Source organism: Nansenia antarctica (assembly GCF_963989245.1).
Source record: "Nansenia antarctica genome assembly, chromosome: 13".
Lineage (NCBI taxonomy): Eukaryota > Metazoa > Chordata > Actinopteri > Argentiniformes > Microstomatidae > Nansenia > Nansenia antarctica.
The window spans coordinates 26707543-26720042 of record NC_137683.1 but is presented as its reverse complement, the minus strand read 5'-3'; the positions used below and the strand labels follow the sequence as shown (position 1 = coordinate 26720042).

At 45.1% G+C, this 12500-nt stretch overlaps 1 protein-coding gene across 1 annotated transcript in view; it reads right to left on the bottom strand.

Moving 5' to 3' along the window:
• The window catches only part of pde5ab (phosphodiesterase 5A, cGMP-specific, b), a gene marked incomplete at its 5' end in the record, with an annotated part of 49102 nt that overhangs the window by 34334 nt on the left and 2268 nt on the right, over positions 1-12500 (bottom strand). Inside the window, 4 exons of the mRNA XM_080544526.1 lie at positions 1787-1861; positions 2391-2480; positions 10228-10401; positions 11742-12330. Coding sequence (XP_080400652.1) covers positions 1787-1861; positions 2391-2480; positions 10228-10401; positions 11742-12330 — 928 coding nt within the window. The remainder of the gene's footprint in view (positions 1-1786; positions 1862-2390; positions 2481-10227; positions 10402-11741; positions 12331-12500) is intronic.

The window sequence follows — 12500 nt, the reverse complement described above, 5'->3', positions numbered from 1 at the left end:
TCTCTTCCTGTCTCTCTCCCTGTCTCTCTCCCTGTCTCTCTCCCTGTCTCTCTCCCTGTCTCTCTCCCTGTCTCTCTCTCTGTCTCTCTCCCTGTCTCTCTCCCTGTCTCTCTCCCTGTCTCTCTCCCTGTCTCTCTCTCTGTCTCTCTCCCTGTCTCTCTTCCTGTCTCTCTTCCTGTCTCTCTCCCTGTCTCTCTCTCTTCCTGTCTCTCTCCCTGTCTCTCTCCCTGTCTCTCTCCCTGTCTCTCTCTCTTCCTGTCTCTCTCTCTTCCTGTCTCTCTCCCTGTCTCTCTTCCTGTCTCTCTCCCTGTCTCTCTTCCTGTCTCTCTTCCTGTCTCTCTCCCTGTCTCTCTCCCTGTCTCTCTTCCTGTCTCTCTTCCTGTCTCTCTGCCTGTCTCTCTTCCTGTCTCTCTTCCTGTCTCTCTCCCTGTCTCTCTTCCTGTCTCTCTTCCTGTCTCACTCCCTGTCTCTCTTCCTGTCTCTCTTCCTGTCTCTCTTCCTGTCTCTCTTCCTGTCTCTCTCCCTGTCTCTCTTCCTGTCTCTCTCCCTGTCTCTCTTCCTGTCTCTTCCCTCCTTTATGACAGGCAAGCTTGACCGCACCTCCAAGAAGACAACTAGAGACTTCCTGAGTGAGTTTGCAATCACAGACCCCTGGCGCTTCTCTAACCCCACCGGTAAGGTGTGTACTCCTTTTTCTCCCATGTGCATCACACGTTCACTCGGCTAGATTACTTTATGGTAGATGACAGACTTCTCCCTTCCGTGAGCTCCTGTTCATATGAGGCTATAGATATTTCTGATCACGCCCCAGTCACTATGAATATCCGATTTAAGGGCTATGTACACACGCAAACACCATGGTGTTTAAACACGCGTTTGCTTTCAGGTGAAAACTTTGTAGAGCTGATTTTCAACCACGTTGATGTGTTTCTAACTATTAACAAGACCCCTGACATTTCTGCATCTGTGTTGTGTGGGAAACATTGAGAGCTTATATTAGAGGGCAAATCATTTCCTATGTAAGTTATGAAAAGAAACAGAAAAGGAGGAGAGATTAACTGAACTAACGAAGCGTACTGCTCAGCTGGATGACCTCTATTCCACCTCACTAACCCCAGATGCGTATGAAGAACGCCTCTCTCTACTGTCGGAATTCAATACATCGACTGCAGACCAGGCTGCTGAACGACTACTGAATTACAGGCCCATCAATTACGTTAGACCATTTCCTCTCACCAAATTCCCCAAAACAGCCACACACACACCACAATCGACCCCCAAAAAATGAATGATGAGTTTAAAACGACTATGCCTCGTTATCCACATCTGAAACTGATTCGGTTTCACGCAGGATTTTGACAATTTTGTCGTCACGCTCGAGGCTCCTCTCTAGTACATCCTGGTATGATTGAAGAGTTGGAGAAGCCAGTAACTGCCACTGAACTTTCCACTGGTATTACATCTATGCAGGGTGGAAAATGTCCGTTTACTTTTCGTTTTTTCTATTTTATTTCTTTATTATTTATTGATTTTATGTCTTTAGTCTTAGTCTTGGATTCTATTTTTAATTTGCTGTATTTGTCCTGTCTTAGTCCTGTCTTTTGTTTTGGTTTTGGTTCACCTAAAGTTGCTTAATACTTGTATTGTATATTAGTTTTACTTGGAAAACAAAAACAAAAACAAACACTTGCTCTGGCAATGTAAACATGCCATGCCAATAAAGCCCTTTAAATGTTAATTAAAAATGGAGAGAAAGAACTCTAAACAGCTGCTGCGTCTCTCTTACCTTCTCATCCTGTTCAGTGAAAGTGCTGTTATCATCACCACACTTCTTATTGATGGCCTGCGCCACTCCTACCACCTGGCAGAGATGAAAGAGAGGAGAAAAGGGGGATTGGAGAGGAGAAAATGCAGATCAAACACCCGGAGGAAGAAGATCCATCAAAGATTCTTACAAAAAAATGTGAGAGGGGTTGTTTCAAAACCGACCCAAAACATTCCATTTGATCTCGATATCAAATGGAAAAAATTCTCTTTGTTTGGTTTTTTCCGGCGGCTGGGAAGAGAATAGCGAGTGATGTGAGATACCCATGGTCTCGCCTCTGCTGTCAGAGGGTATTCATGAGGAGAACGGAATCGTGTGAAGCCTCTGTGGTATCCATTATGGGGAGAACACGGGAGACCAGGGGAGGCTGGTGGAGGGAGGACAAGCTCATTGCAAATGGATAGAAAGGAATTAGGCATGGTATCAAACACACAACACAAGCCTTTGATACCATTCCTCATTCCTAAATCCATTCCATGCATTTACAATGAGCTTGTACTCCGATTTTTTAGCTCCCCCCCCAGCCTCCCCCCGCTGGTGGTACACATCCGGTACGCCGTCTCACCTCTTCTCTGTGGTTCTTGATGGGCATACAGAGTATGCTCTGGGTCTTGTACCCTGTGATCAGGTCGACCTCCGCGTTGAACCTGGGGTCCTGTGGAGACACAACATTACACAGTAAGAGTCGCCACCCACCATGCTTAGAGATATCGTCAAACATGCAACGTTAATACGAAGACCGCAGGGCGGGACGTTATGACTTCATTAGCCTGACACGAGGCCTCGCCATAATACCGCTGAGCAGCAGATCTCATCAACGGTTATGGGTACTTTATGTCAGAAGTAGGATAGTCAAATCTGACACGGTCTGGTGAAAAGGTCTGCATGCCGGCAATTCGGAAAGTTTGGCAAATTACCAAAAAGCTTCTTTAAAAAAAAGAAAACTTTTTTTTATCTTCTTCATATTACAAAAGTTTAAGTGTTGAAAAGCCCACTCGATATAACAAACAACAGTTTTAGGATCACTAAATACTTATAATTTGTGAATTGGATTCACTGTATCTACTCTCACCGTAGCTACTGTGATAGTGGAACATGGCTCGTAAACAAAGTTACATTTTAGGACGTGTTCAAAAGCAAAAGACTGTGTGATCATCGAATGATGTGTACCGGTAGTTTTAGATGTGTTTTGAGCATGTTGATGTTCTATCAGCATGCTGTGATGTGCTACCCATGCAGTTAGATGTTAGTACATAATGATGTTTACTTTTTTAGATAGATAGCTACCAACACGATGGTTGCAAATGCGTATTTTGATTCAGAGAGAGAGAGAATTGTATTTTCTCCCAATTCTGTTTGTCCTCTGTACCAACGTTCAAATAAGCCAAGCCAAGACCTTTACACCAGACACTGTCACAAATGTGTGAGGTCCAAAATGATCCTTCGACCGTGAGATACTACTAAAGAACTGTATGACTCCGGATGAGTCTCTTTGTGATGGAAAAATCTCTCCACATTTGGTGAGCAGGAGCTGAGGTATGTAGGCCCTCTAGTAGCCTTGGCTCTCCTCCCTCCCTCCCACTCTGACCCGTCACTACACTGCCTCTGGATTTATTTATTTATTTAAAAATATTTTACCAGAAAGTCCCTTGAGATTAAAATCTCTTTTTCGAGGGAAACCTGGCCAAGAAAGCACACCAGTACAGGTACAAGTTACAAAATTGGCGAATAAAACGTAATCAATAACAGACAAGAGATAACAGATAAATATTATTTAAAAAAACATCTTAGGAGTAGTTATTGCACATTTCTGTCACACAATTTCCAATCACAGCTTTGAACTCTCTCAGGGAGACGAGGTTATTAAACTGTAGTGTTCTGGAGGTAATTCCATGACCAGGTTATTAAGCTGTAGTGTGTTCTGGAGGTTATTCCATGACCAGGGAGCAACATAAGAGAAAGCTGCTCTGCCAAGTTCCAAGCGAGTCCTGGGTACCTGGTAGAGCAACCATCTGGTGGAATGAAAATCCTAACAGCTGTTGGTGAGTGATATGAGATTGCATAAATATGAGGAGAGTTTGCCCAGTGTGGCTTTGTAAATAAAGATGTACCAGTGATGCTGTCTCCTTAGGCTTAATGAAGGCCAGGAGACCAGGTCAGAAAGTACACAGTGATGTGTACGGGATAATGATCTGGATATGAAACGTAGAGAGCTATGATGAACAGAGACTAGGCAGCAAAGTGTAGAGGAGGCAGCATGCATGTACATAATGTCCCCATAGTCTAGAACACTTCAAAACGTAGCCTGAACAAGTGTTTTCCCAGCCAGCTAAATTGAAGCAGGCTTTATTTCGATAACAAAAACCCCAGCCTAACCTTTAGTTTCTTTACTGGGGTCATAATATGCACTCTAATAGAGAGGCTGTCCTCCACCCTGATACACAGGTACTCAGGAGGACACTGTGTACCTCTCTGTAGCATTATCAACATGCTCTCTCATGGGGACAGGCTCTGTAACTGATAAGATGAGGTCTGATGAGGAGTGTGTGTGTGTGTGTGTGTGTGTGTGTGTGTGTGTGTGTGTGTGTGTATGTGTGTGTTGGTGTGTGTGTGTGTGTGTGTGAGGAGTGTGTGTGTGTGTGTGTGTGTGTGTGTGCGTGCGTGTGTGTGTGTGTGTGTGTATGTGTATGCAGTGTGCACCAGTGTGCCTACAACACCCTGACATAGATGACTACATTTTATAAACATAATTTTTTATGAAATACTGATTTCACAACTCAACACCACTTTCCAATTTCCATCTGAAAAACCTCCTCTGACCTCCGTCCCACATAAACAAACCCACTATTTCCCCAAATGAGTCACTTTCCTCCCACTAACAGTAACAAAGCCCCCTTGACAAGTGTTCTCTGACTTGAGTTTCAGACCTGGGAGACCTCCCATCTCCCTCTGTGACCAATGCAGCCATGGAGAACGCTACGGTCATGGCCAGACATAATCTGTGGAGTTTATACGTAGTCTCGTTTACCCAAGTCCTTCAGAAATCATTTTGAATCACACTAATACCTCAGAGTAACTGAAAACCGAACCGAACGTCGACACCAAGAAAATATGTTTTATAGTCCAGATACGAGGACAACATCGTAAGTGTATTTGAAAGAAAACAACCGTATAGATTGTTCTGGACCGAGCTGTTGCCAACGACTTTTACCCACAGAGGGCAACACCAATCAAAACAACTGGAGGGAAGTTTCACTCCTTGTCTCACTGCCACTTTGGAACATAATCCTAACCAACCAATCAGAGGGAGGGGAAGTCCCTAGGTAGGGGCTACCACGGCTCAGAATGACGCAGACGCACTTCCTGAAAGCTAGACGTTCTGCGCAAAACACAACACAGGACTGGTATCAAGTTCTCTGGTGGTTTGGTCTGTACACATACACGCACACACATACACACACACACACACACACACACACACACACACACGGACACGCACACACCACACACACGCACACACCACACACACACACAAAAACCATGGTAGCAGATTAAGCCACTAATTGGACACAGGTGCACGGACAAGGAGCGACTGCCTCTCTCTTACGGTCTCTTTCTGGCTCTGTCTCTTTTAATTTATCCCTCCCTGTCTCTCTCTCTCTCTCTCTCTCCTGCCTCCTCTCTGTGTCCCTCTGGGCTTGTTGGGGAGAACATTGTGCCAGTTCATCAGAGTTAAGGACTATAAATATCACCAATAAAGACATCGTCGGGACGCTGTTGGCGGGCAACCAAATTGCTCAGCTAACCGACAGGTAATGTAAACAACATGGTGTCACATGATGTCGCACGCGCATACATTAGAGAAGACACACACACACACACACATGAGCGCACGCACGCACATACCCACACACACAAACATGAGCGCACGCACACGCACACACAAACATCTGCTTCCTCTTTGACATTATTCCCCAGTGGGGTTCCTGTTCCCCCGCTGACACATCCTGTCTTCCCCTGGCTCCCGAAGGCTCTTGAGGAAACAGTACGCAACCTTAAACCCTCCACCTGTCGGCCTGGGTTCACCACCCATGATGACACAACCTTCTTCGAAACAGCATCTCGCTGTCTTGTGGTGGATTTATTGCAAGTTGTAAATAGTTCTCTTGTATCAGGCACTTTTTCCCCAAAACGTTGAAAACTGCCGTGGTTTAAACAGCTACTAAAAAAAGAGCAGCTTAGATTCCTCCGTAGTGGAGAACTAACAGGTCCATTTGTAACCTGCCACTTACGTATAGGTAAAGTACTTGAGAAGACAGTCTATAAACAGCTTAATGAATTCCTGACCTTTTGAAGTCTTGTTGATCACTTTCAATCTTAGTTTAGGCCTAATCACAGCACAGAGACAGCTCTTAAGGTTTTAAATTACATTAACCTTAACACTAATTGCAGTGAAAGTCTCAGTCCTATTGGACCTAAGTGCAGCATTTGATACTGTTGATCATGATACACTCCTAGACAGGCTAGAAAACTGGGTAGGCTTATCTGAAACAGTCTTACAATGGTTCAGGTCCGGGTCCTGAGGTCAGAGCATTGTAATATGACAATATGATGATAAAATAGACAAGAATGCTGACCTCACTCATAAATACAGTACACATGTATATAGAGAGTACAAACGGTAAGCCGTGCCTTTCATCGTGAATCTTAACCACAAGGTGGTGAGTGAGAGGTTCCATGGCAGTGAAGGCCAAGTCAGTCCACCTTCTTTCCCTCCCTTCACCCAGTGGCTCAAACGGCCATTGTATAACTCATACAGACAAAGGAATTGTCTCACTTTGAAGCGGAGGAGCTGTGGTTTACCGTTCACATGTGATTCGTTATTCCCTCTGGGAAATGTACGTTTTCAAATCTCAGGATACACATTCCTGAATGGAGTGTAATTGTAATTGGAGTGTAACACAGTCAGATCATTTGGTCCGCATGTCGGCAACCAATCAAAATGTTCAGATTTTTTTTTTTCTTTGAAACACGGAACTACGGAAATACGAATCTCAACACAAACTCGCTAGTGAAGCCAAAATGCTCCAACGAAATGGATTGGGTGAGTAATCCCCACTGCTACCTAGTTAACTATAACCAGGGGTGCACATAACTTTTTGGGGCCAGTGCTCAGAGGAGCACCTAGGGATGCTGCTTGGTGCTCCCCGAGCTCGCGAGTCACGACCCGTCCCACAGGATGGATGAAAAAGGGATACATGGATAACTTATATTAGCAAAACGACATTTGTTCATAAATAAAGATGAACGAACAAATGATTGTGTGCAAAACAAAAGAAACAAATGCAAAATCAAATGACTGCTCTTTAAGCATGAAAGTCTGTCAGACTCCTTTAAACACAATGAAATCAACTGACATCTCTTTAAGCACTAACTGAATGTCTGTTCTTTAAACACAATGAAATCAACTGACATCTCTTTAAGCACTAACTGAATGTCTGTTCTTTAAACACAATGAAATCAACTGACATCTCTTTAAGCACTAACTGAATGTCTGTTCTTTAAACACAATGAAATCAACTGACATCTCTTTAAGCACTGCTCTGTTCTGTAAACACTGAAATCAACTTTTCAACAAAAAGTTACAGCCTAAGCATTTATTTATGCTACAAGCGTAATCATCATCATCACTGCTCTCTTGACTGCTGTTATCACTGTCCTCAATTTCAACCATGGTAGAGGATGTTGTAGGCTATCACTTTAAATAGCTCATTATTTTGATTGTGCAACAAAGTCTTTTTTTTCTAATAGAATTCCCAACCATATCCTGGGTCAGGGGTCGAGGTGCGATAATGAAAAACAGCTGTAAAACAAACGTCTGAAAGCTTCAGAGAAAAGAAACGTGAAGTGGTGTTGTTTTTCCTTTTAGCGACGAGTCGTTCGGGACTGAATTTTCACGTGCGGCGTGATAACCGTGATAACCGTGATAACCGTGCGATACGCGATACGCGGAATGAAAGTACGAGTTACGATACTTTCCGAATGTTTTCGTGAGGGGAGTCGTTGTGGTCGTCGTCGGTCGACTGTTGTGATGCATTACTCGTCGGGCCTTCGGCTGAGGGGACGGCAGATAGTTACTTAGTGGGGCTTGCAGTGATGCAGCAGTCAGCAGTTGGATTTTGAGGAAGTAAATTCCTCTCCCAGCGCTTCCAGCTGTTGGTGCGCAAGAGCGCGTTCATGCCGCTGATCTGCCGTGCAGAATGCATTTTGGCGACGCATGCGCACTGGCGCACCAGTTATGTGCACCCCTGACTATAACACTACTTTACATTGTTAGCAGGCTCACCAAACAAGCTGTGTTAGTTGACTAGCGATGTGTCATTGACTTGAACACAGTGAGGTAAGGTGTGGGTATAGGTGTTTTTCTCTCCTGGTTCTGCCTGCTGTTGTCCCAGTTGGTGTGTGAGTGTATTCATAGGCCCTCTCATCATCTCTCCTATCATCAGCCTAGAAGTGTCATAGTGTCTCCTGTGGTTATGTGGCGGCTCGGGTACACACTCATACGTGTGTGAGTGTACACCACACAGACTGTGTGTGTGTGTGTGTGTGTGTGTGTGTGTGTGTGTGTGTCTCTCTCTCTTTCTATCTCTCTATCTGTCTCTCACTCTCCATCTCTTTCTCTCTCCATCTATCTCTCTCTCTCTCACTCTCTCTCTTTCTCTCTCTCTCTCTCTCTCTCTCTCACCATGAGGATAGGATGTAATATTTATTCATGATGTATTTGGCTCGTAATAAATGTATTCATTTGACAATTTTATAACAGTCTCATTTCATTTATTCCCACACGACCCTTCTCGCTCTGGTGAACCCAAACTCAACCACAGTGTGCCACGTAGCGTTAGATTAAGTGAAACGGAGACAGATTATTGTCCCCCAAGATGAAATCAGGAGGCGGGGGGGGGGACTATGGATCGGTCTCTGTCTGTTGATATAGGTCACACACTTTATTTTCGACACCACAGGGAGAATTTGGATGGAAACCTGGGTGAATGACGTGGCTTGCCATAGAGATTGTTTTGAGGGTTGTGGCTCAAGTTACACCAGAGGAGGGTCACCTTTTGGCGAATTGTTTTAAAACAATACTGTGAAATTCTGGGAAATGAATCAAGTACACACTATAAGCTCCTGTCACTTAACATCTGTAAACTGCCTGCCTTCAAATAAACTCAAAGCTGTAAGAAAGAAGCAAGACTGATAATGAATCTGTTGTGGATTTAATTGATTCTTAATAGATTGAGTAAAACTTATAAAGCACAAAGAGCTTAAATCAATTGTCTCCAAAGAGGCCTTTTATTAAGCAAAGTTACATGAGCGCAGAGAGGAACAAGCAGACCAATAAGCAAGAAGCAATAGCCAAGAAGCAAAAAGCCCCCAACGATGGAACCAATCATATTATACAAATCTGTGATTACACAAGTTATGGGCCCTGTCCATAGTCAGAATTATTCACTGCGCCACAGATCTTGACCCATCCCTTCCAGGAAGGAAATAGGCCTTCCTTGAGTGCTGCTAGATTCGTCAAACTGTAGAGAGACTTACATTTCTCAGTATAAAAAAAACCCACAACAAATCAAATAAGCTACGCTACACTTTCCGGTAACTTTTCAGTCATATACATTGAATAATTGTCAGCAATTCACACATGGAGGGGTGCTACATCAATCATGGGGGGGGGTCAACGTGTTTACTGTCCACATGTTAATATTAGAACAAACTTTGTTATTAACCATACAGAGCCTTGTCAACCTTTCTTATAGTAACCGTCCACCTATAAGTATCTACATACAGCAGTTTGATTATTGATTGGAGTCAGAAAGTGATATGTGTTGTTGAAACTTGATCCCTTCATCAGGATCGATAGCCTCAAACTGTCAGGGGACGGGGTGTCAGGAAAGACGTATGTCTGGGCTCTTAAGTAAAAGACCAGGTCAACTCACGATGGTTTGGAGTGTGTGTGTGTGTGTGTGTGTGTGTGTGTGTGTGTGCGTCTGTGTGTGTATGTGTATATGTGTGTGTGTGTGTGTGTGTGTCCTACAGTCCTGTGGCCCAATGGTGAACTTTAACCCCCCGCCCCCCCCACCACCCCCTCTCTCCTTCTCTCACTCTCTCTGAGGCTGTGGTTTGGACTTCGCTAGTCACTTTCAGTGTCATATGCTCTGTCAGCAAAGACTACCCAACACACACACACACACACGCACACACACCAACTATTAGATTCATCATCATAATCCTACCCCTCCACCCAAACCCCCACCTGACACTCAGACGCTGTAAACAGAGACGGAGAGACCGCAGAAAAGCAGATGAACCAGAGGAAACAGGAGAGTGCTCAGTCTACTCACCTCATAGGCGTTCTTTATGTTGAGGGGCTGTCCGGTGGCAGCCACGTGTCCCACAATGCCCTTGTTCCACTCCAGGCGGATGCAGCTATTGGACACTTCCTCCAGCGTGGAGCCCTCCGCCACGTCGAAGAGACGGCTCACCAGGAACTTCCTGTTGGAGCTGTCCTCGCACACCTGGGATGAGAGGACCGAGGATCAGTGATGTCATAGTGATGTCATACACCTGTACGCATCATGCATCAGGAAGTAGATAGTCTGGCATGGCATAGAATTGGAGTCAAATACTGTACAATGAAAAGGTATGCTACACAGGTTGTTTAAGCTGGTTTGATTCTATGATGAGCTAAGATATGTAGCATGAGACCGTATATCCATACTGTAATATAATAATAATAATAACTTTTATTTGTATAGCGCTTTTCCTGCAAACGTTGCAGCTCAAAGTGCTCCAATCATTACATAATCATAATTTTATTATTTAGTCATTTAAAGGCAATATTAAAAATATGGGTTTTTAGTCTTGACTTGAACATTTGCTGAGGTTGCATCCCTAATGTAAACTGGCAGTGCATTCCACAATTTGGGTGCACAAAATGAGAATGCAGCCTCACCAAATCTCTTCTTTTGTACATGTGGTACACAGAGAAAACCAGCGTCAGAACACCTGAGAGCTCTATCGGGCTGATATGCTAGCAAAAGGTCTTTCAGATATTCTGGTGCTGTGCCAATGAGAGCTTTATAAACAAGCAGAAGGATCTTGAAATCTATTCTGAACTTAACAGGAAGCCAGTGTCGAGTCTCTAAAATAGGAGTTATATGAGCTCTTCTGCTTGTTTTGGTTAAAACTCTCGCTGCTGCATTTTGGACTAATTGCAGCTGGCCATACACCTGGTCATACACCTGTACGCATGCATCAGGAAGTAGATGTCTGGCATGTCATTGGATTGGAGGCAAATATTGTACAATGAAAAGGTATGCTACACAGGTCGTTCATGCTGGTTTGATTCTAGCAAGAGCTAAGATATTTAGCATGAGACCGTATATGCATACTGTAGAGTACTAAGACCCTGGCGTGACTCTTACTGCATACTGCCTGAACAACCTCATGTTACATGTGACACGTTCTAGTGTTTTGGCCCGCATGTCGGCGGAAACCAATCAAAATGTTCGGAAGTTTCATTTTGAAACACGGAAATACATTTCAACGTTGTTGAACAATCACAACACAAACTCGCTAGTCAAGCCGAAACACTGCAACGCAATGTATTCGGTGAGTAATCCCCCCCACTGTTACCTAGTTAACTATAACACTACTTTACATTGTCAGCAGGCTCAAAGTTAGTTGACTAACGAGTGTGTCACTGATTGATTTTCAACAACGCGGAAAACATATTCACATTTTCCCCCCCTAAAAAAGTCTAAACATTAAATCGGATGATTCCGACATGCGGACCGATAGATAAACGCTAGATAAACGTGTCACATTTACGACCCTTCTCTTCCTCCTACCGTACCAGGAAGAGGGAGTAGCGGTCGGCGGAGATCAGCTCGTTGATGTGCAGGAAGATCTTGTAGCACAGCGCCGTGACGTCCAGGTGACTCGACACGTCCCTCACCAGCTCCAACAGCCTGGCGCAGCGGTCCCCCCCCTCCCCACCCCTACCACCACCACCGCCGACAACGCCAACGCAAACCCCCGCGCCTTCGCCCATCGCCTGGGCTCTGAGGGGCACCGGCTGTGGCGGAACTCTCTGGTCGGCGTCGCTGAGGAAGGTCAGAGAACCTTCCGCGTCCTTGACCACGATGGGCCTCAGTGGCCTGTCGAACTCCGAGGCGGAGATCTTGCGGGTGGGGGTGCTGGGAGACGGGCTGGGGCACGTGGCCGGGGAGGGAGAGCGTCCGTCGTACAGACCCAGAGAGGAGGAGGTCGTCGTCGCCGCCGCTGGGAAGGGAGGAGGAGGCTCTGTCGTGGTGGGGACCTGGATGGTCCTCTGGGCTGGGGGGGGAGGGTCTTTGGTGGAGGAGGAGGTGGAGGAGGAGGTGGAGGAGGAGGAGGGCTGGATAGTGTGGACTCGCTCAGCGAACCAGGAATTCACCATCTCCCTGTAACAGCACAACAACAGGCAGGGTCTTAGAGAGAGAGGTTCCCCGTTTCACATCTGTGACCGACCAATAATATCAACGTCTGCCTTACATGAGGAATCAAAGCGGTGGCTGTAGCTATAGCTAGTCTTTGGTTTGATTTGAGTTGATTCCAACAGGCATCTTTCATA